At 43.9% G+C, this 24145-nt stretch overlaps 1 protein-coding gene across 3 annotated transcripts in view; it reads right to left on the bottom strand.

The window, feature by feature from the left end:
* The window catches only part of PSMD11 (proteasome 26S subunit, non-ATPase 11), a 40598-nt gene extending 27492 nt beyond the window's left edge, over window positions 1-13106 (bottom strand). For 2 of the 3 annotated variants that reach the window (XR_014773218.1, XM_084750438.1), the window contains exons 1-3: window positions 12946-13051; window positions 10395-10496; window positions 1736-1860 (exon numbers count right to left, since the gene is read on the bottom strand). Coding sequence is in view for 2 of the 3 variants with exons in the window: in XM_084750438.1 (XP_084606564.1) it covers window positions 1736-1860; window positions 10395-10496; window positions 12946-13036 (318 nt within the window). In the remaining variant the exon portion in view is untranslated. Of the gene's footprint in view, window positions 1-1735; window positions 1861-10394; window positions 10497-12945 lie in introns of all 3 variants that reach the window. The other variant, XM_084750439.1, reaches the window with a different exon arrangement.
* Window positions 13107-24145: the final 11039 nt, after the last annotated feature.

Here is a 24145-nt window from a genome sequence, read left to right as displayed (position 1 = left end):
AGCGGGAGAAACAAGTCTAAGACTTCACTGAGCAAAGAAACAGCCAAAATGATTTTTAACCTAAAAAGTTCAAAGTAGCATTTACTAGTCAGAAGGTGACATTCACTGGCCAGCCTACTTTAAGGAGTTCTACTTTCAGACAAAAGATGAATTCATAAATACAAAGCACAATTTAAAAAACAAGTTAGAACAGGCATAACAGTGCATGCCTTTAATCCCATCACTCAGGGAGGCAAAGGCAGCCTGGTCTACACAAATGAGTCCAGTTGAGAAAAAAAGAAGAAAGGGGGGGGGTGGTGATAAGTTAGGGCTTAGTAAGACTGATAACATTTCTAAAAAGTATGTTTTCTTAATTCACCAAAAATAACTATAATAATCTGATTCAAAGGCACTTATCTAAATATTATCTATTTTTGACCTACTATCATAAACCAGAAGGAAACAAGTAAATTTGAACACTGCCCTGCAAATGAAGCTTACAGCCTGGCTTTGAAGATCACCCGAGTGGGGCCAGAGAGATGGCTCAGAGGTTAGGAGCACTTTGTTCTGCAGAGTCTGGGTTCAGTTCTCAGCACTCACGCGGTGGTTTACCGCCATCCATAACACTAGCTGCAGGGATCCAGTGCCTTCTTCTGGCCTCCAAGGGCACCAGACACACATGGTATACACGCACGCACGCACGCACGCACGCACGCAGGGAAAACAGTAATACACATAAAATAAATCAGTCTAAAAATTAAAAAAGCAGCAGCAGCATAGCAAGAAAACAGACTTAATAAGATATATTTCTGTGTCGGGCACAGTGGTGTACACCTTTAATCCCAGCACTTGGGAGGCAGACGCAGGCAGATCTCTCTGAATTCGAGGACAGCCTGGTCTACAAAGTGAGTCCAGGACAGCCAAGGTTACACAGAGAAACCCTGTCTCAAAAAAAAATAAAACAAAACAAAAACTAGAAGATATAATTCCAAAGTAGGATCCATGTGTCTTGGGTTTCTGAAATCCCTCATGCAGTCCATACACTACTGCAGACTTTTATTTTTCTCTGCATGCCCACCTAAGATACAGCAGACAGTCAGACATATAGCCAAATGGGAATTCCATCCCCTGACTTTCTATATTATCACATATCATATATTATCTGCTTTCTGTCTTAAAATGCAATTCTCATCAGAGTATTACTGTTCCTTTTTTCAATTGGCTCTACTACAACTATAAGTACTCAGTAAATACTGGTTCCAGAGAAGATCTCTTTTGAACAGCTCAAAGTCCAGTTTAAACCTGTAAGTAACATGACACGAAACATCAGTCACTTCCCAACACATAAAACACAACAGATGGATGCTCATCCCTTAACAAAGGCACGTAAGCCATACAAAACATGACAAGAAAGGATGCCACAAGGCTTAACTGGTGCTCATAAGAAACTTTGTGACACAAGATGAAAGGTACCATAGACACAGAAAACATCACAAAGGTGTGGCAATACAATACCTCAAAGACAAGAATCAGTTTGTGACCCTGACGTAATGAGGGTTCCAGGGACCACTGACAATCTCCACTTACAAAGCAAAGCATGGAACAGACTCAAAGTATCAAATGCCCTGTAACAAAGAGAAACTGACATGATAAGTCCTGAGCTGTCCCTTCCACACAGAACCACAGCAAAGTAGGCATCTTTCACGAAACACGCTTTTCTCCATATTATCTGCTTCCTGTCATTAACATAACTTACCTCCTGCCCTGTTGCTGCTTCCATATCAAGAAACAGATCAAGAAGCGATCGGACCAGACGAGCTGCTTTAGCTTTACTGATGGAATTCAAGAAAGGTCGAACATACTTCAGGAGTCCTCCAAGCTCTGTGTAAACAGCAATTCAGGAAATAAAATGCAAAATTTTTAATCATAAACAAAATGTTCATTTAAAAAACTGAGCCTCAGGGGGTAAAGGTGCTTGCTGCCAAGTCCGATGGGCCACCTAAGACTCCTGGAGCCCAAAGAATGTAAAGACCCCAATTCCTGCCAGTTGTCTTTTAAACCCCACACAAGCACACAGCATGTGTGTATCGCCCACACACAAATAAATGCAATAACAAAATTTTAAAACTCCATTAAAAATCAGCTGAGCCACCATAATAAAAAAATCATACCTTAGGCAGGAGTGGTGGCGTACACCTTTAATCCCAGTACTTGGGAAGCAGAGGCAGGTGGATTACTGTGAGTTCGAGGCCAGCCTGGTATACAAAGTGAGTCCAGGACAGCCAGGACTACAAGAGAAACCCTGTCTTGAAAAAACAGAAACAAAAGAAAACAAAAAACTGAAAAACAAACAAAACCATACCTGTTTTTAATCTAATGAAACACATTGGAAGTTTTAATAATTCCCGGCAGAGGCAGGTGTGGTGGATCACATCTGTAATCTTAGCCCTTGAGCCGGAGGCGGAAGAACTGCCTTGACTCTGAGGCCAGCCACATAAGGAGTTCTAAGTCAGCCTAGACTACAGTGTGAGCTGTCCCAGCAGGTGCCAGCACAGCAGCGATGTCAACAGACACCACTACTGTATTACATTCCCATTGTCCACTGGGTCACTGTGAAAACTCAGGGGAAACTCATCCATCTCATTTATCTGTTTTAATTAAAGATATATAGCAAAGAACTTCGGTTACCAAGAACAGTTTTATAGAACATGAAATATGCCCATGGTGGACAAAATCAGAAGCAGCAAATATCAAGTCTCAAGGGTAGTTTGTTTTACCCTCCAAGTCTACACCTCAGCAGTTTCCCTCAGACAGAAGTTTCCAACTCCAGGCCCCTCCCCCCTCTCTTTAACTGTCCCTCTGTATCCCTCATTTTGGCACAGTGAGCTCAGGATGTCTTGTCCTGAAAAGTTTTATCATAGACTTAAAAAATTCCTCATTGATCTCCAAAACCTAACCTTGTTTTTTTTTTGTTTTTGTTTTTTTTTGTTTTTTTTGCTTCTCGAGACAGGGTTTCTCTGTGTAGCCTTGACTGTCCTGGACTCACTTTGTAGACCAGGCTGGCCTCAAACTCACAGCGATCCACCTGCCTCTGCCTCCTGACTGGGATTAAAGGTGTGTGCCACCATGGCCAGCTTAAAACCTAAATCTTAAGTAATGACTTAAAAAGCTGTCCATCAGAGAAACCCCACCTCGAAAAACCAACCAACAACAACCACAAGACACACATACACACACATAGACAGCTGTCCATCATAAAGTTTTCTTCTCCCCTTTTTAGAAGAGGGCAGTTTGGGCCAGGCATGGTGGCGCATGACTTTAATCCCAGCATTCCAGAGGCAGAAGCAGGCAGATCTCTAATTTTGAGGACAGCCCAGTGTCCAAAGTGAGTTCAGGACAGCCATGGCTACACAGAGAAAACCAAAGGGGGAAAAAAAAAGAGAGGGCAATTCAGGAAATCCAACAGGAGTGCCTTTTGTAGCAGTCAAAAGATGCGTGTTAAACAAGAACATGCGTGTTAAACAAGAGAAATTAGACAATGCTTTTGTTGTTTTGAGGCACAGTTTCTCTGTGTAGCCCTGGCTGCCCTGAAACTTGCTCTGTAGACAGGCTGGCCTCTAACTCAGAGATTCCTCTGCGTCTGCCTCCCAAGTACAGAGATTAAAGGTGTGTGCTGTAACAATGCCTGTTTATTATTATTATTATCTTCTTATTTTTTGGTTTTTCGAGACAATAGTTTCTCTGTGTAACAGCCCTGGCTGTCCTGGACTCGACTTGTAGCCCAGGCTGGCCTTGAATTCACAGAAATCTGCCTGCCACTGCCTCCCAAGTACTGTGATTACAGGCCCCCTCCCTTTTTTTAAAGATTTATTTATTTATTTTATGTATCTGAGTGCTTTATCTACATGTCCACCTACAGGCCAGAAGAGGATATCAGATCACATTACAAATGGTTGTGAGTCACCATGTGGTTGCTAGGACTTGAACTCAGGACCTCTGGAAGAACAGACAGTGTTGTGTTTTGTTTTGTTTTGTTCTTTTGGTTTTTCGAGACAGGGTTTCTCTGTGTAACCTTGGCTGTCCTGGACTCACTTTGTAGACCAGGCTGGCCTCGAACTCACAGCGATCCGCCTGCCTCTACCTCCCAAGTGCTGGGATTAAAGGCGTGCCCCACCAAACCCAGCTGGCAGACAGTGTTCTTAATGACTGAACCATCTCTCCAGCTCTGACAATGCTTTTTTAAGGCTTTATTTTTATTGTTTTTTTAGTTATACCATCTCTCTAGCCCTGACAATGCTTTTTTAAAGCTTTATTATTATTTTTTCTTTTAGTTGTGTGTGTGCGCACCAGCAATAAGAGCAAATGTCCTTTAGAGGTCAAAGATCAGAAGACTCAAGATACTTCCTCAAGTAGAGTTACAGGTGATTGTAACCCGCCCAACATGGGTGACGGGAATCAAACCTGATGCTTCTCAAAGAATAAGGTTTTTTTTTGTTTTTTGTTTTTTGTTTTTTTTTAAAGAATAAGTGTTCTTTACTGAACCATCTCTCCAACCTCTAGACAATGTTTTAACTAAACAAGAAGTATTTGGGGAATGTAGGTTGGAGCTACGTTAGTGCCAGTGTCTCTTTAATATTCTCTAATTGTACACTAATTCTCCTGAGAACTCTAATTCAGGGCAAGCAAACTTTGCCGTCCTGGGAACACAAATTCAGTGTCCTTGAAATCTTCATCTGCCTCAAGTCAGAGGATGCACAGGACCATGTGGGGGCTAAAGGGAAGCTACACAGATGAAAACGTGCAGCCCTTCACTCCCCAGGACGGCACTGCTTTACTTCCTGCTCCCTCATTTAGACTCACACACTCACTTTCCAGCTGCCTTCATGCCAGAAGCCAATCTGAGATGGCTTCCTAAGCTATGTAATTCTACATAGCTGTAAGAGGCCCAGCTAAGGAACTACTGACTCTTCAATAGTAACTCCAGTAGACAGGGACTTTTTTTTCTCTCTCATCAAATTCCTTCATGTAGCTGAGCAGTGGTGGTGCACGCCTTTAATCCCAGCACTCGGGAGGCAGAGGCAGGTGGATCGCTGTGAGTTCGAGGCCAGCCTGGTCTACAAAGTGAGTCCAGGACAGCCAAGGCTACACAGAGAAACCCTGTCTCGAAAAACAGAAACAACAACAACAACAACAAAAATCCTTCATGTGCCCTTGTCTCTGCTTCCTGTCCACCATGAGTTAAACAATTCTGTTCCACTTTGTGTCCTCTCCAATACAATAGTCAAAAGCTCTGGAAGTACTGGCAAAATAAATCCTTCTTGTCCTAAGGGGAAAAAAATCCTAGCTGGGCCTGGTGCACTATAAGCGCAGCACTCAGGAGGCTGGGTCAGGAGGACCGTAACGGGTGAGTTCAAGGGCCACTCTGGCAGAGCCTGGGTTACAGAGGTATCCTGTCTCAAAGAAACAAAGCAGACAGGAGACTCTGTCCCAAAATAAGAAGAAAACACAACCCCCCAGGCACATACACATGCACACTATAGTTTTTTACATTTATGCAAATTTCAATTATTCTATGCAAGTATGGCTTTGTATGTATGTGTGTAGTGGGTCAGAAAGCACCTCGCTGGCAAACACTCCACTACTGAGACACATACAGCCCTAGTTCATGATAGCTTTACTTACAGCATATAGAACTAAGCTGAACTTTGAGAGATGGCTCAGTGGTTAAGAGCACTGGCTGCTCATCCAAAGGTCCTAAGTTCAATTCCCAGCAACTACATGGTGGCTCACAACCATCTGTAATGGAATCTGATGCACTCTTCTGTCATGCTTGCATACGTGCAATAGAGTGCTTATATACATAAATAAGTAAATCTTAGAACTAATCTGATAAAATAATCTTTCTTCCATAGTTTCCTATGTTTGAACAACTATGATTTTAGTGACTAACATATTTTTTTTAAAAAGCAGCCTATTACAAAGACATTTTTAAACAAACCTATTTTTTTTTTCCTAAACAAATCTGCATCTCCTTCCACTGGCTTCAAATATTTATAAGATAACTCATTCACATTTCTTTAACCTTCCTTTCTCAAAGCTAAACATAGTTACTATTTTAAATATTCCTCCAGTGTCCTTGCTTCTAAATTACTTATCCCTTCAGTTGCCCTCTTCTATTATGTGGGTAAAAGTACTTCTGATATGCTTGTGGTAGCCAGGACAGAAAAAAATGCTCAGAGAAGGATCTCAGAGTAGGGCAGATCTGGCTGCCACAGATAGATAGCACAAGGAAATTCTTTCAAGAGGTAAAGGAAAGCAATTTTTGAGAAAAGGGCTCACTGTGCAGCGCAGGCTAATGTCTTGCTGGGATTATAGGAGTGTATCTCTATAACCCAGCAACAAGGTAGCATTTTTGGTTCAAACTGAGTCCATTAAGGTCTTTTTTCAAACAGTATTATATAGACAGGTAACGCTACATCTTTCTCTGTTTCAATGAATATTTCAGGTATATAATTTTTTTTACTTTTATAACTGCACTAATCTTTCTTGCTTTAGCAGTAACTGTGACTCTTAAATCTACACTCTACTGGCCTAAATAGCCTACAAAAATATCCATGCCTTCTGCTATGGCTTTAACCATGGGGGCCAAATACCAATCAGAAAAATCAAGAACAAATCAAGTTTAGAAACAAGTACTAATATATATTTCAATAACTATTCAGCCTACTATAAGTTTATAGCCTACGCCTACCATATTAATAGTCTACCAAGTGATAAAGTACTCTACTTACATCAAACATACATTCTAAAAGCTGAGCATAGTGGCGCACGCCTGTAATCCCAGGACATGGGAGGCAGAGGCAATCAGATCTCTGTGAGTTCGAGGCCAGGCAGGTCTACAAAGTGAGTCCAGGACAGCCAGGACTATAAAAGGGACCCTGCCCCCACCCCACCCCACCCCACCCCTCCACAAAAAATAAATAAATAAATAAATAAAAATTAAAAAAAACAACAACAAGCAAACAAAAAAAAACCCACAAACCACACACACATTCTATCTCATTCTTCTACTCGACAAGTTGGTGAATTCTGGGAAAGGCCATACAGTTTTTTGTTTTGTTTCTCTGTGTAGCATTAATTGTCCTGGTCTAGCTTTGTAAACCAGGCTGGCCTCGAACTCATATAGATGCACAAAAAACAAAAAACAAAAAAACACCAAACCATCATTCCAGAGAGCCACCTGCCTCTGAATCCTGAGTGATGGATGAAAGGTGTGTACCACCACCTGACTGATTTGTAGTGTCTCAGTCTGCTCATTATCTTCCAAAAGGTAGAATAGTGTTTGCTCTGCTCGGTATGCAAACACTTCCTCCTGCATGATTTCCCCAAGTGGCTCTGCACTTTTATCTGGCATTACTCCTTCAATGCCAAAAGACAAAAATTGTCAGAGCCAAGAGAAAGAAACTTATAAAGACTATGTGTTCTCTCTTCTCTCACCTACCTTGTCTTTAATTCTCTTTCTGATGTTATTTCTATCTTTTCTGTTTGAAAATCATTTTCCTTCCTAGAAAAGGCAGAAGTAAAATATGAGCTAAGTATTCTGCCTTTGTCTCTAGCATCTGCTAGCGTTATTTTCTCTAAGTACCTGTTACTCTAACTTGAACAGGAGAACAAATGTTCTCAGCTATCGTTCTGGAGAGGGAGGTTGTTTGTTTGTTTTGAGACAGGGTTTCTCTGTGTAACTTTGGCTATCTTGGACTAGCTTTGTAGACCAGGCTGGCCTCGAACTCACAGAGATTTCAGGTGTGTGCTACCATGCCCAGCTTAAACTGTCCTTTTTAATCTCATTTTCTATTTTAGTCTATTACTACTGAGTGTTCATGCTTATATACTCAGTTTCTTTCCATGTTTGAAAACTTCTTTAACTTCTTAAAATCATATTCCTAATTTCATTGGATTATCTGAAATTTATGGTAAGAATTTCCTTCTTAGAACCTATGATACTCAGCAGATTTTGCAGGGAGGGGGCACGGGGAGTTTTCAAGATAGCTTTCTCTGTGTAGCCTTGGCTGTCCTAGACTCACTTTGTAGACCACGCTGGCTTTGAACTCACAGTGATCCACCTGCCTCTGCCTCCCGAGTGCTGGGATTAAAGGTGTGTGCCACCACGCCTGCCATCAGCAGATTTTTTTTTTTTTAACAAGTCCTGGGAGAAAATTTCCACAGATCCTGAGCTTAAGCATCTTGTTTGCCAATGCTCAGAACTACTTTCAGTCATAACTACACAGTAGACCTTATCTTATTCACTAACCTCCAAGTACTTAGTACAGCACCAGATAACTATCAAATGCACAATAAAGGAAAACTAAGGATTAAGGGAATATACATGTTTCCAAAGCTAAAAGTCAACTGATCTATCAAATAATTATTGCAAAGATAGGTAAATTAATACAACAGGCCCCAAGGCTTAAATTTTGTGAATTCTGACCCGTAAGGATCAAATTGTCTTAGAAAACAGTTAAGTAACTGAGGAGTTTTTGAAAACTATTCTGTTTCACCTATTAAATTGCAGCAAGTGGCCAAGTGTGATAGCACACAACTTTAGTCCAAGCAAGTGGTAAGCAGAGGCAGGCGGATCTCTAAGTTTGAGGCTAGCAAGTTCTACATAGTGAGTTTCAGGACAGCAGGAGCTACACAGAAAGGAGGACAGTCCCTAACTAAGCACATGTTACAGCAAAAATGAAGGAGTGGGGCATGAAATGAATTTCAGTAGCCTCACTTAGTAACACCCTCATTGCACATTAGACACATGGTTGTTTTGTTGGGGGTTTATTTGGGGGAGGGAGGGTTGTTTGTTTGTTTGTTTGTTTTGTTGGGTTTTGTTTTGTTTTGAGACAGGATCTCACTATACAGCCCTGGCTTTCCTAAAATTCACTACAAAGGCCAGGCTGGTCTCAAACTTAGAGAGATCAGCCTGCCTCTGCCTCCCAAGTGATGAAATAACAGGCATGAACTATCCACATCTTTACTTAATTTTCTGACTGAGCCAGCAATTAAAAAGAAATTGTCATTAACTGCAAAAGATACTAGTTTACAAGTTCAAGAGCTTCTGTGCTACTCTCCCCACCACTCTCTTGCTTACTACACAAACTGAAAGAAAAGAGGGTGGGACTGGTGGAGATGAGGGGGGGCTTCAATCACGAGGTATAAAGTGAATTAGTTAATAAAACACAAAACAGGGATGAGTTACCAGAACTTCATTCTAATCAAATAAATTCTTTTAAGATTTATGTTATGTGCTCTTAGTCGCTTTCTCTCTCTCTCCTCTCTCTCCTCTCTCCCTCCTTCTCGCTCCCTCTCTTCCTCTCTGTCTGTCTGTCTGTCTGTCTGTCTGTCTCTGGGATACCCCTCCCCCCTTTCCTTCTCTCCCTATGCTCATTTAATAAACATACACACACAACCACACACACACCCCACACACAAACATTAAAGATCTATGTTATGAGTATGAATGCTTATCTGTACACCATGTGCACAGTGAGAAAAGCCCATCAGATCCCTGAGACCGGAGTTACAGATAGCTGTGAGCCGCCATGTGGGCGCTGGGAACCAATGAGGGCCCTCTACAAGCGTAACAGGTGCGCTCAGCGCGCGCCACCTATCAGGCCCCTCTGAGCGCACTTCAAAGTGATGCCAGTTACCCATGTTGGGTTTAAACAAGCTTACGACATTAGTACCACTTTATTGGTCAAAGGTCCTTTCTAGTCATCAGGACTCTCTCCTTAAATAAAAAACATACCTATCAGCTGGGTTTGGTGGCACACACCTTTAATCCCAGTGTTCAGAAGGCAGAGGCAGGTGGATCTCTGTGAGTTCCAGGCCAGCCTGGTCTACAAAAAAAGACATCCAGGACAGCCAGGGCTACACAGGGAAAAAAAAAAAAAGAACACACACCTATCATTCAACTATCACCTCAAGCCCAGCAGGCAAAGAATAAGAATACTACCAAAGAGTAAGTCTCAGGACAGCACTATTTCATGTCGCACTCGTTCCGCAGCAGAAAAAGCCTGTGGCAATATCTGAAGTAAAGGGCCTCAGATCACTCTCCGTAAATATACCAGAGCTAGCCAATGAAGTCGCTCAAGACAGTGGCTGCCCTCATGTAAGGAAATACAGTGAGGATTCAAAAATAAGGAATAAATCACAGCTCACTATATTCCAACAAAAACAGGATTTTCCCACACCTGTAGAATAAACTCCTACACTTTTCTGTTTCAAAATTGAAGAGCAACAAGTTGTCAGGAAAATAAAACTGAGTAATACCACAAATGAGCACAGTCCCCGTGTTCTGAGAGAGACTCCATCTGGGGTTTCAAACATAATCACTATAGGTTCAATACAGGTGTAGGACCTACCTGCAGCCTGTCCAGTCTTCGCCAGGAGAGACCCCAGTTCAAGGATGCTCTGCTCTTTGACCTGGACCGCCTCCTCATCATTTTCCTGAATGTCGCGCTTCACTGAAAAAAGAAAACAGAAACTTTAAAATAAATAAATAAATAAAGCAAGGGAAAATTCACCCTTATTAGACCCATTATGAACTGTAGCCTATTTTCCAAATGAAACTACCAAACAAATAAGGGCTAAAAGGGGTTGGGGGGGCACTAAAGAAAAGTAAAATGGCCAAGTATTTATAGGGCATGCTTCATATTAACAATACAAAAAGTAGATTCTTCTTAAGTGGCTCTTTTTAATCAACCCCTTAGAATTCACTTCACCCACAGACACTGAAATTTCTGCTGTATTTGCTTAAAACAAAAGTAAAGCAAATTCCCAACTGTGATGAGCCTCATGCTGGTCTCTATGTTGTATGAAGATATTTCTTTGTGTGTATGAAGATATTTTTTAAAACATGCTTGTGCATTTACCTATCACAAACTAAAATCAAATTATAAAATTACTGATGACTATAAACCAAGTCTTTCAATAAACTTTCAGAAAATCTATAGAAAGCTTCAACTAAAGGATATATGAAGAACAAACAATCCCATAAAGCCATTCTAGAAAAATTCCTATAGAAGCTTCCGTGTGACAGAGTTATACTTAGGAGACAATGCTGCCTCATAATGGATTCGGTTCTGGTAAAGTAAGTTTTTATCTGTCCCACTTTTCTTTTCTTCTTTCTTTGGTTTTGTGTTTTGTTTTTGTTTCTGAGACAGGGTTTCTCTGTGTAGCCTTGGCTGTCCTGGAGTCACTTTGTGGACCAGGCTGGCCTCGAACTCACAGAGATCTGCCTCCGGAGTGCTGGGATTAATCTGTCCCACTCTGAACTGTTAATAATTATTCAGCCACATGAACTTCAAACAGCCTCTCCAAAGTCTGCAGTGCTTGTTTTGTTACCATCACTAGTTACTAATGCTATTATAAAGCATCATGACTTGACAAAAACCAGGAGTTCGGTACTTCACGACGGAGACCGGAAAGAGTAACGCTGTCACCCATCATGCATGATTCAAGCTTGCTCTAACAGGGAAGCTTGCAGGCGGCTCAGTGTAGTGAGCAACCACGAAATACTCGAACGGCCACGTTTATCAGTAACTCCTACTTTCTGAAAGGCAAACAAACTAGGCACTAGGCACAAAAAAAAAAAGTTAAAACTCACGCTCTCAGATTAACGTGTTCACAGAAATATACCTCTGTAACAACAATCGGATGACCCTGGCACTCTGCTCTAAAACTTTACTTCCGATCCGAACTTTGAAACACTTTCTCAACATTATTCCTTCGAAATGCACTGCGATCAGCTCGCCTCTCCTTTTCTAGTACCCCCCAAAGATAAAGAACGACATCAAGCTCTCGTCGCTGGACTTTCTCGGGGCAAGTACTGATATTCACCAGACTAAGAAAGTCAACATAAGCACCAGCATCCTGGAAGTCCCACAAATACTTGCATTCGCTACTTGTTGATCTAGTCCGAATCTTCCCGGGCTACACACATCCAAAAAGCCTTCTCTGCCATCATCCGCTTATTTCTGTTCACACCCGAATCCCAGCAGGAAGCGACAAGCTGGAAGGTTCCTATTTCAACTTTCCTGTCGCACTCAAGCTTAAGACAATCGCACTACGGTGTTAAATCTTACTTGTTCTCCAACAATGTGAGAGGCCAGGCCTGTACCAAAGAGTCCCCTGAACAACAAACAACTAACTCCCAGAACTAACTTCAAGCCCTACTTGGGGAAAATTAGTCATCTCGGTCCCGGCGCTCCCACCCCTGCACTTTGCCTCACAAGTCCACACCGGACGGAGGGACCGTCTCGGCCACCTCCAGCAAATGCCAATCTGATGTGTATGGCACCCCTCAACTTCCCACACCCAGAAAGTGGCCCTGTTTTGCTGGAGCTTGCTGGGGGCGGCGCGGGACGGGGTGCGGGGGGGGGGGTGTAAGCAGCAGCTCCCAGCGAGCGTCCCGCCGAAGAAAACTCCAAGACGAGCGCTTGCGTTCCCCCACCCCGGAGCAACCTGTGCTGATAACAACGGCGGGAAATGCCAGTCCTGAGAGGCTGTCGCCCAGGCCTTTCAAGAACACACTCTGCAAGCAGTTTGTAAGCAGCCAGCCATCAGCGGGCTCCCGGGCCCGGGCCGGCTCGAGCGGGGCCACCACCGGAGACCCTTAGGGGTGGCGGACCCAGCCCGGCCCTCTCTCCAAGCTTGCGCTGCGCCCACCGTGAGTCAGCAGCCAGCAGGTGGACGCGCGGGCTGCCTCGGGGCTTCCCGCCCGACTGGAAGCCATAGGGCTCCCGGGGGCGGGGGGGGTCCCCGAGCGGCCTGCGCCCCCCGGCCCGGCCCCCCTCACACACACAGTGAGTCAGCAGCACCAGAGCCGGCTAGTCCGGCCCCTCTCCGCCGCCTCCGCCCGACACAGGCCGCGCCGGGACGGCGGGGCCACGGGGACGGCGCGAGGACCTTTACCGATGGAGTGGAGGATGTCGATGGAGGCCTCCCGGTCGGTGCTGAGTAGAGACTGGGCTCTCTGGAACTCTACCACCGCTGCGGCCGCCATCTTACCGCTCTCACACCGTCCCCGGCCGCGGCCGCCGACGCCGGAAACACACGCCCGGAAGACCCGCCCTCGCGTTCCCTCCCCCCCCCTCCCCGCCCCCCGAAGCTCCCGCCTCCTTTCTCAGCGCACCCCGGGAGTTGTAGTCTCACACAGCCGGCCATGACGCCAGCGGCATGCGAGCTCCCCAGCACCATCTTGCGGCCATTCTGAAAAGAAGTTAGTCCTCCCCGTCCCAAGAGGCTGAGTGATCAAGGGAAGCTGTTTGGCTGTCTTTATAGTGTCCACGTTCGACCAGTCACTCATAGCGATCGATGACCTTTCAATTTGCCTAATGTATGACAGGAATGGCACCGTTCAGATTCCTACAGATGTCTTGCAGGAAGGACACAAACACACACTCCCTTCGAGCGCGGACGAAATCACACTTTCCCAAATAACCGTTCCATCATCAGAGCTTCACATTATGAATTGAAAGCAATCGTTGACCCACTTATTTCATCTGAATAGTTCTTGAAATTCGCACCGTGTTGACCCACACTATCTTCCCAGCTCAACAATAGAACAAAGTTTTCTTCCCAAGTTCCTTCAACTGTGATCGGATATCTGTGAAGATATCAAGTGAAAGGGGGAAAAAGAGCATTTTATGTGATCACTAAGGTTTAACCTAAAGACGTTGCTAAAATGATACATCACCTTCTAGGTGATGACAACACAGAAATAAAATAGTTGTACTATAAAAGAAACGAAGTAGGACTAACATTGTATTCCTCTGGGACTGGATTAATCCTTTTATCTGTCCAACGGTGTTCTGTAAAGAAGAGAATTCTTAAACAGGAAGGGAAACGGAAGGGAATACATGATTTGGTGATGCTCCAATAGCAGCAAACAATAGACTGAGAACTGATGGAGAATATATTATTAGCCACTGTTCGTCCTCCTCCTCCTCCTCCTCCTCTTCTTCGTCCTGTTTTTGTTTTGTTTTAGTTTTTCTTTTTTTTTTTTTTAAAGATTTACTTATTTATTATTATGTAAACAGTGCTTTGCCTTTAGAATACGGCCTTAGATCTCATTATAGATGGCTGTGAGCCACCTTGTGGTTGCTGGGAATTGAACTCAGGACCTTTGGAAGAGCAGACAGTGCTCTTGACCACTGAGCCATCTCTCCAGCCCTTGTTTTAGTTTTTCAAGACAACATTTCTCTGCATAATAGCCCTGCCTGTCCTGGAGTCACTTTGTAGACCAGGCTGGCCTCAGAAGCACAGAGATCCTTCTGCCTCTGCCTCCCAAGTGCTGGAATTAAAGGCGTGCATATCTACCTTCCCTGTGTGGTGGTGGTGGTGGTGTTTGGGGGTTGTTTTTTTGTTCTGTTTGTTTTTGTTTTTTGGTTTGTTTGTTTGTTTTTTCAAGAGAGGGTTTCTCTGTGTAGCTTTGGCTGTCCTGGACTTGCTTTGTAGACCAGGCTGGCCTCGAACTCACAGCGATCCACCTGCCTCTGCCTCCCGAGTGCTGGGATTAAAGGCATACGCCACCACACCTGGCCTCCCTGTGTGTTTTCTAGTGAAAACTGAGTAACACCCCAACAAACTGGTAACAGAATTCCTGACATTGCTGTGTCATGTGAACTGGCTTCTAAATTCTCCAAACTCTAAAATTCTAGGAACTTCAGTGTAATACTGTGGTCTTTTTTCACCCTCAAAGTAGGAATCCTCCTTTCTCAATCTGATGGAGAGTTAATGATACTCTATTGGACTGCTTTGTTATTACAGTTTTACGTTTTCACTTATATTTGTTTCTGTCTGTCCATGGGAACTCACTTCCCATGGCATGCACATGGAGAAGGGGACGCTTGTAATGAGTGGCCCAGGGACTGAACTCAGGGGCTCATAGTGGCCAGCAAACACCTTTACCCGCTGAGTCATCTCGCCACCCTGTTTTTTTAAGATTTACTTATTTCTTATCATGTATACAGTGCTCTGCTTGCATGTACTCCTGCAGGCCACAAGAGGGCGCCATATCACATTACAGATGGTTGTGAGCCACCATGTGGTTGCTGGGAATTGAACTCAGGACCTTTGGAAGAGAAGGCGGTGCTGTTAACCACTGAGCCATCTCTCCGGACCCGTATTTTTTTTTTTAAATTGGCTTTTCAAGGCAGGGTTTCTCTTTGTAGCTTGGCTGTCCTGGAACTCGCTCTGAAGACCAGGTTTTCCTTGAAATCAGAGATCGACCACCTGTTTCCCTCTCCTCGCCCCAATGCTGGAATTAAAGGCATATGCCAGCGTTTCAAGCTCCTGTAGTTTTGTTTTGTTTGGGGTTTTTTTGTTTTGTTTTGTTTTGTTTTCTCTGTGTAGCCCTGGATATCCTGGTTTCCACTTTGTAGAGCAGGCTGGCCTGGAACTCAGAGATCCACCTGCTTTTGCCTCCCGAGTGCTCGGATTACAGGTGTGCGCCACCACGGCCAACAAACTTCTGCATCTTCTCTTAACCATTTCAACTGGATCATCATCCAGAAAATGCAATGAAAGAACAATAAACTTTGAGAATGACATATTTGCTCTAAATCTTAGGCTGGCTACTAGGAGATGCTGACTTCTATGGGTTCTTAACCACTTTCAGTTTTTATTATTGTTTTTAAAAGATTATTTATTTATTTATTATTTATACATTATTCTGCCTGCATGTGAGCCAGCGAGCCAGAACAGGGAACCACATCTCATTTTAGATGGTTATAAGTGTGGTTGCTGGGAACTGAACATCAAGACCTTTGGAAGAACAGCCACTGCTGTTAACCTCTGAGTCATCTCTCCAGCCCCCTACTTTTGGGTTTGAGTGTTTGGTTGTTTTTTTTTCCCCCCCCCCTTTTCTTTTCTTTTTGGTTTTTCAAGACAGGATTTCTCTGTGTAGCCTTGGCTGGCCTGGCCTCCCTTTGTAGACCAGGCTGGCCTGGAACTCACAGAAATCCACCTGCCTCTGCCTCCCGAGTGCTGAGATTAAAGACATGTACCACCATGCCCGGTTCTTCCGACCCTCACCCCCACCCCAGCCTCACACAAGGTTTCTCTGTCCTGGATGTTGTAAGCCACCATGTGGTTGCTGGGAATTGAACTCAGGACCTTTGGAAGAGCAGTCAGTGTTGTTAACCTCTGAGCCATCTCTCCAGCCTTATTTTTTGTTTCTTGAGACAGGATTTCTCTGTGTAACAGCCCTGGCTGTCCTGGAACTCACTCTATAGACCAGGCTGGCCTCGAACTCACAGAAATCCACCTGCTTCTGACTCCTGAGTGTTGGGATTAAAGGCGTGGTGCCACACACCACAAAAAAAAATAAATAAATAAATAAATAAAATTTAAAAAAATAAAAAATTTAAAGATGCAGCAGTGTGTAAGCAGGTTTTAGGTTATTTCTACTTATTTTTTACTGATGAGTCTGCATTACAGCCAGCTGTACTATTACTAGTTTTCCATTGAAGGTTTAATGTAAGATATAAAATTACATTCCCAAACAGCTTGACTTTACTTAAATAACAAAACACATGAATGATATAAGCAAAGGATTGGCTCAGAAAAACCAAACTCCAATCTCAACATCACTATGGAAAGAACCATCTGTCTCCCATTATCCTTTTTATCCCAAAATAAAATGTTAAAGATTGATTATGTATTTAGTGCTTTGCTCGCATGTGTCTCTGCCCGCCAGAAGAGGGCACTAGATCTCATTGTAGATGGTTGTGAGTCACCATGTGGTTGCTGGGAATTGAACTCAGGACTTTTGGAAGAGCAGACAGTGCTCTTAACCTCTGAGCCATCTCTCCAGCCCCCAAAAATAATATTTATCAGAAGATTAGCAAGCCTTTTGCAGCCTGCACAGACAGATCACCCAGAGGATGCTTTTCTGGTTGTAGAAAGCTGGAATTAAATTTAAACAAACATGGAGCCCAATATTTCACTTTGCTACCAACTAGTAGTGTGAGATGAAGGGAAAATTATTTTCAAAAATTTGGACCTGCAGCATGACATTGGTGGCACATGCCTTCAATCCCAGCACTCAGGAGGCAGAAGCAGGCGGATCCCTGTGAGTTCAAGGCCAGGACAGCCTGAGTCCTGGGTCTACAGACTGAGTCCAGGACAGCCAAGGCTACACAAAGAAACTCTTGTCTCGGGAAAATAAAAACAAAAAAAAACCTTGGAGCTGCAGCTATGCCTCAGTGGTAAAGCATGTTTAACATGTGGAAGGCTCCAGGGTCAAGCCTTGCATCCTCTTAAACAACAACAAAACCTACTTCATTTCATTATTATTGTAACAGAGCCCAGACCTTAGCACAACGGACTCCATGATGAAAGTACCATTCAGGCTGTAAAACAGAGCACATAGACAGCACCACCTGCCAAAACAAAAACACAAAGACCTAATTCATGCAAGTCTGGAGAGTCTCTGAATGTACTAACCTTGCTTTTTGGCTTCTGTACCTCCACGTCTGGCTAAGTATTCTTGTTAAATGAAGCACGCAAACTCCTATGTTTTTCATGCTTAAAACTCATTTTGAGGAAGGCTCGAGGGTTAGACTGGGATCCCAAACACCCTGTGTGGTTGCTGGCTCACTACTAAAGACTTTCTATTGGCTTGAATTCATGTTCAAGCCATCTTCTCTGGCAAATATCCCACATTTACAATGTAAATGCAAATGTACAATGTGAATGTATACTTATATGTTTACTTAAAAATTCTCTCGTGGGGCCAGGCGGTGGTAGTTGCACGCCTTTAATCCCAGCACTTGGGAGGCAGAGGCAGGCGGATCTCTGTGAGTTCGAGGCCAGCCTGGTCTACAAAGTGAGTCCAGGACAACCAAGACTACACAGAAAAACTCTGTCTGGAAAAAAACAAAATAAATAAGTAAATAAATAACAAAAAGATTACAATGGAGCTGGGGAAAAAACATATTTGTTCATGTCTCCATGAGTAGAGCTGGATTTACAGACATTTATGGGACCACTCCTATCTCCTCTGGTTTGTTATGGGTGCTGGAGTCTGAACCTGTCTTCATGATTTGTGCAGCAAGCACTCCTGCTGAGCCATCTGTCTAGCTCCAAAAAGGTTTTGTTGTTTTGTTTGTTTTACGAGACAGGGTTTCTCTGTGTATCCTTGGCTGTCCTGGACTAACGTCATAGACCAGGCTGGCCTCGAACTCACAGTGATCCACCTGCCTCTGCCTCCCGAGTGCTAGGATTAAAGGCATGCAGCCACCACCAGCCGGCTCAAAAAAAACTTTTTAATATATGAAATAAATTCCTCACCCTAACGCTGAGGGTAGCTGAAATCTCACAAAGCATGTTTGCTCTTGTTAACATGGGTCACTATCCAGACCCTGTGTTTCCAGGTTCCTGTCATCCTACTGAAAGAACTGACAAAATGCACACAAGAAGAAGTGGAAAGTAAACTTTATTCAGAAGCAAAGTGATACTCCAGATCAGGTAAGCTGCAAGTCAGCAATACCCTAATGAGTTACAACACCCAAAGGGCTGGTTTCTTGTTTTAAGAGGTCAAGGAGGGGAAAAAGGAACTGGTTGCTAAGAGATGAAGAGTGGCTGCCTTTTTGTTCAGATGTATAGGCTTAGATTATGTAAACTTTCATTCTGGTGTGTTCTTTCCCATGATCCTCTGATTTTAATCATAATCAAATCCAATTTTATATATGCATAAAATGACCCTTAAGGGTTTCCTAAAGTTCAATATGAGAACACAGTTTGCTTTTTTGTTTGTTTTGTTTTGAAACAAGGTTTCTCTGTGTGTAGCCATAGCTGGCCTCAAACTCACAGAAATTCTCCTGCCTCTACCTCTCAAGTGGTGGGATTTAATCCCAGTGCTGAGAGGCGGAGGCAAGCGGAAAGCTGTTGAGTTCAAGGCTAGCATGGTCTACGAAGCGAGTCCAGGACAAGAGGACTACATGAGAAACCCTGTCTCAAACCAACCAACCAATCCCCTCAAAAAAAAAAAAAACACTCCACAACATACCGTTTTTGTCCAAATATGACTCATGTTTGATGCATTCAGGATTCATGTGTGCATGCTTGTTTTATGTATGGAGTGAGCCTGTGACTGGCACCGTCTTCACCACTCTCTTATGTTTTATGAGTTTTGTTTATTTAGTATACAGTATTCTGTCTCTATGTATTCCTACACAGCAGATCTCATTCGAGATGGTTATGAGCCATCATGTGGTTGCTGGCAATCGAATGCACGACCTCTTAAAGAGTAGCCAATGCTCTTCACCTCTGAGCCATCTCTCCAGGCCCAAGTCAGGACCTTACTTTGTAACTGGCTAAATTGAATCTCACTATGTAAACCAAGATGGCCCCAGAACCACCATTCCTGGCTTCACTTTGTAAAAAAGATATAGTTATGCAAAGGAGCTTGGGCCCGCATGTACCTCTGTGCACCAAGTGTATGCCTAGAATCCATGAAGGCAGATCTCCTGGAAATGGAGTTACTAATGTTTGTGAGGCACTATGTGGGTGCTGGGAACTGATCCCAGGCCCTCTGCAAGAGCAGCAAATGCTCTTAAGCACTTTCAGCTGAGTCGTCTCTTCAGTTACACACACACACACACACACACACACACACACACACACACACACTCTCTCTCTTATTGTACATGTGTGCACATATTCCACAGTGTACATGTGGAGGCCAGAAGACAGCATTCAGAAATTAGTTCTCTCCTCCCATCACAGGGAACTGGGGCATCAAAAAAGAGGTTACCAAGGATAGTGACAGCTTTAATAGGTCTCACTATCTCATTCGTCCACCAATATGGTTCTTAAGTTATTTTTATGTGCTTGGGTGTTTTGCCTACATGTATGTCTATAACCCACTTGTGGGCCTGGGGCCTGTGGAAGTCAGAATGCCCTGGATTCCCCGGAACTGGAATTTCAGATAGTTGGTGAGCTGCCATGTCATGGCTGGGAATCAAACTCAGATTTCTGGAAGAGTCACCAGTGCTTTTAAGCCCTACAGCCTCAGCAAATGAGATTGTCATGTTTTTTCCTTCACTTGACATTCCCACCACCCTTACTCAGGATGGACCTAAACTCAAGGGGCTCCTGCCACAGTTTCTCAAAATGCTGGGATTAGAGGATACAAAACGACGTCAGTGTTTTTTGATACTGAGCCACTCATTCACTACGTCACTATGTACTGCCTGCTTTTGGCTGCACTGGGCACTGTCGCAGAGACTATGAGGAAACAATGAATAAAATCTCCCCCCTTTCTGATGCTTACACTCTAGCCAGTGCTTAGGTGGGATGGAAAGACAGCTCATTGGTTAAGATCACTGGTTACTTTTCAAAAGGACCTGGATTCAATTCTCTGGACCCACATGCTGGCTTGAAACTCTAACTCAATTTCCAGGAGATCCAACACCATCCTCTGACCTCCATGGTTTCCAGGCACATACACACATGAACATTTATGCACACAGAGAAAACACTTTCACTTAATGGACTCTAGGAGGAAAGCAGAAAATGAGGGCTGGGAAGGTAAGGCAGCTGGTTGCGGTGGCTCACGCCATTTTCCCCAGCATTCAAGAGGTAGATTCCTATGAGCAGGAAGCCAGTTTCAGACAAAACCAGAGCTACACAGTGAGACCCTGTCTCAGAAACAAAACATGCCAGAGCTATCTTATTGAAGTGACATTTGAGATCTAAGAAAGCCCAGGCTAAACTGGAGGCCTATAAAACTTCAAGGTTTTTTGGTTCCATTTTATCGTTGGCTTTTCTTTTGAGGTACGGTTTCTCCATGAAGTCCTGGCTACTTTTTTTTTTTTTTTTTTTTAGTTTGAGACAGGGTTTCTCTGTGGAGTCTTGCCTGTCCTGGACTAACTTTGTAGACGAGGCTGGCCTCGAACTCACATGATCCACCTCCCGAGTACTGGGATTAAAAGCGTGCACCACCACCACCCGGCTGTCTTGGCTACTCTTAAACTCAGGGCAGTCCTCCCCCTTTTAGTCTCCTGGGTGTTTACAGCTGTGAAACACAAAGCAAGAGCTTTGGACTTTAACAGAGAATTCTGAGGAAAGAAGTGTTTAACTTGTAAGCAGTGTGTTTTTGGCTTTTGGAGCCAGGGTTCTCTTTGTAACAGCCATGACTGTCCTAGCCTCAGTTTGTAGACCACGCTGGCTTCAAACTTACAGACATCTGCCTATCTCTGCCTCCCGAGGGCTGGAATTACAGGCTGGTGCCACCACGCCCAGCCCTAGCAGTTTGCCTTTATTCTAATTTTACCAAGCTTCCATTGTCCATTCTGCGTCTACGTACACCCATGTGACCTCCCTGGAGGTCAAAGGTTGACATCAGGATTCTTCCCAATTACTTTCGACATTTTCTCTATTATTTGGCTTTTTGACACAAGGTCTCATAACGTATCCCTGACTGGCCTGCAAGTATGTAGAAGACCAGGCTGTCTAAGCCTCCTGGATCCTGGGGTCAAAGGCACAGACCCTCAGGACCAGCAAGTTTGATGTTTCCATTTCCACACAGAACTTCATTTTTATTTACATATGTGTGTTCAGTTGGGTTGTGACTGGCCTATACTGGCCACAGAGGTGAAGCTGCCTTGCCTTTAATGGCAGCTCCTTCCACTTCTCCTGTGCAATCATGTCTTACTCTTCCAACAGTAAGTGACTCCATGTTGTACATATACATTTGCTTCCATATTTACCTACGTGACACATAAAGTTTCAACTAAGCAGTGGTAGTTAGAGGCAGCAGAGGGCAGATGTCTGTGAGTTCGAGGCTAGCCTGATCTAGAGTTAGCCTTAGAGCTCTAGAATAGCAAGGACTAAAATGAAAAAACTTGTCTTGAAAATCCAAAGAGGAGCCAGGCGTGGTGGCACACTCCTTTAATCCCAGCACTCGGGAGCCAGAGGCAGGCGGATCGCTGTGAGTTCCAGGCCAGCCTGGTCTACAAAGTGAGTCCAGGACAGCCAAGATAACATAGAGAAACCCCGTCTCAAAGAAAAATAATTAACAAACAAACAAACAAACAAAAGCCGGGCGTGGTGGCGGCACGCCTTTAATCCCAGCACTCGGGAGGCAGAGGCAGGTGGATCGATGTGAGTTCAAGGCCAACCTGGTCTACAAAGTGAGTCCAGGACAGTCAAGGCTTCACAGAGAAATCCTGTCTCGAAAAACAAAAAAAAAAAAAAAAAAAAAAAAAAAAAAAAAAAAAAAAAGAAAGAAAGAAAGAAAGAAAGAAAGAAAGAAAGAAAGAAAATCCAAAGAGGAGAAAACGTTATTAAATAAACACTTTAAAACTCCATTTTAAAGACTTTCTGTAGGCCAAGCAGTGGTGGAGCTCGGCTTTTATTTCAGCACTTGTGAGGCAGAGGCAGCTGAGTTTGAGAAGAGCAGGCTCTACAGAGCAAGTTCAGGGACAACCAGGACTACACAGAGAAACCCTGTCTCAAAAGACAAAAGGAAGCCTCTTTTTGAAACTGTTTTTACATGTTTACATTCAAATGGAGATCAGGGTCATTATAGAGCACCTTCCTCAATTACTCTCCATCTTCTATTCCCACCCGCCCCCACTTTTTATTATTTTTCTTAAAGATTTGTTTATTATAGTGTTCTGCCTGCATGTTACACCTGCATACCAGACAAGGGTACCAGATCTCATAGATGGTTATGAGCCACCACATGTTTGTTGGGAACTGAACTCAAACCCCCTGGAAGAGCAGTCAGCGTCCTTAACGTCTAAGCCATCTCTCCTGCCCACTGAGACAGGCCTTTTTTTTGGGGGGGGGGGGGTTCAAGACATGGCTTCTCTGCGTAGCCTTGACTATTCTGGACTCGCTTTGTAGACCAGGCCGGCCTGGAACTCAGAGATCTGCCTGCCTCTGCCTCCCGAGCGCTAAGATTAAAGGAATGTGCCACCACTGACCAGCGAGACAGGGCTTTTCTATGTAGCCCTGGCTGTCGTGGAATTTGCTCTAAAGACCAGGATAGCCTCAAATTAAGAGATCTACTTGCCTCTGCCTCCTGAGTGCTAGATTTTGTTGTTCTCGAGACAGGGTCTCTCTGTGTAGACTTCACTGTCCTGGACTCACGTTGTAGACCAGGCTGGCCTTGAACTCAGTGATCCGCCTGCCTCTGCCTCCTGAGTGCTGGGATTAAAGGCATGCGCCACCACCTTCTGGCCTGAGTGCTAGATTTAAACACATGCACCACCACACCAATCTTTATTTTTCTTAGACAGGGTTTCTCTAGTAGCTGTTGGCTGTCCTGGACTTAACTTTGCATACCAGGCTGACCTTGAACTCACAGGGACACCTGCTTCTGCCTGCTAAGTGCCAACTCACTAAGATTTATTATGTATACAATGTATCTGCATGTACACCTGCAAGCCGGAAGAGGGCACCAGATCTCATTATAGAAGATTGTAAGCCACCACGTGGTTGCTGGAAATTGAACTCAGGAGCTTTTTTCTTTTCTTTTTTAAAAATGTATTTATTTATTATGTATACAGTGTTCTTTTTGCATGTACAGAGGGCACCAGATCTCATACAGATGGTTGTGAGCCACCATATGGTTGCTGGGAATTTAACTCAGGAACTTTTTAAGAACAGTGTTCTTAACCTCTGAGCCATCTCTTCAGCCCTGCCAACTTAATTTTTTAAGAATGTAATTTTTTAAAAAAGCAATTTACCTAGCCAGGTGTGGTGGCGCACACCTTTAATCCCACCACTTGAGAGGCAGAGGTAGACGGATCGCTTTGAGTTCAAGGCCAGCCTGGTTTATAAAGTGAGTCTAGGACAGCCATGGATACACAGAGAAATCCTGTCTCAAAAAAACCAAAAAACAAACAAACAAACAAACAAACAACACTTTATTTTTATGTGCACGGGTATTTTGCCTGCATTTGTGAGAATGAATCCCATGGAACTGGAGTTACAGATAGTTGAAGCTGCCGTGTGGGTGCTGGGAACTGAACTCAGGCTCTCTGGAAGAACTACCAGTGTTCCTAGCCGCTGAGCCAACTCTCCAGCCCACACTTGTCAATTTTTAATATTTGTGACCCAGCACCCACGTGGAAGTCATAGGATAGCTTCGGGGGTG

This window comes from Acomys minous (genome assembly GCF_964271855.1).
Source record: "Acomys minous genome assembly, chromosome: 12".
Lineage (NCBI taxonomy): Eukaryota > Metazoa > Chordata > Mammalia > Rodentia > Muridae > Acomys > Acomys minous.
This window is presented reverse-complemented; position numbering and strand designations above follow the sequence as displayed.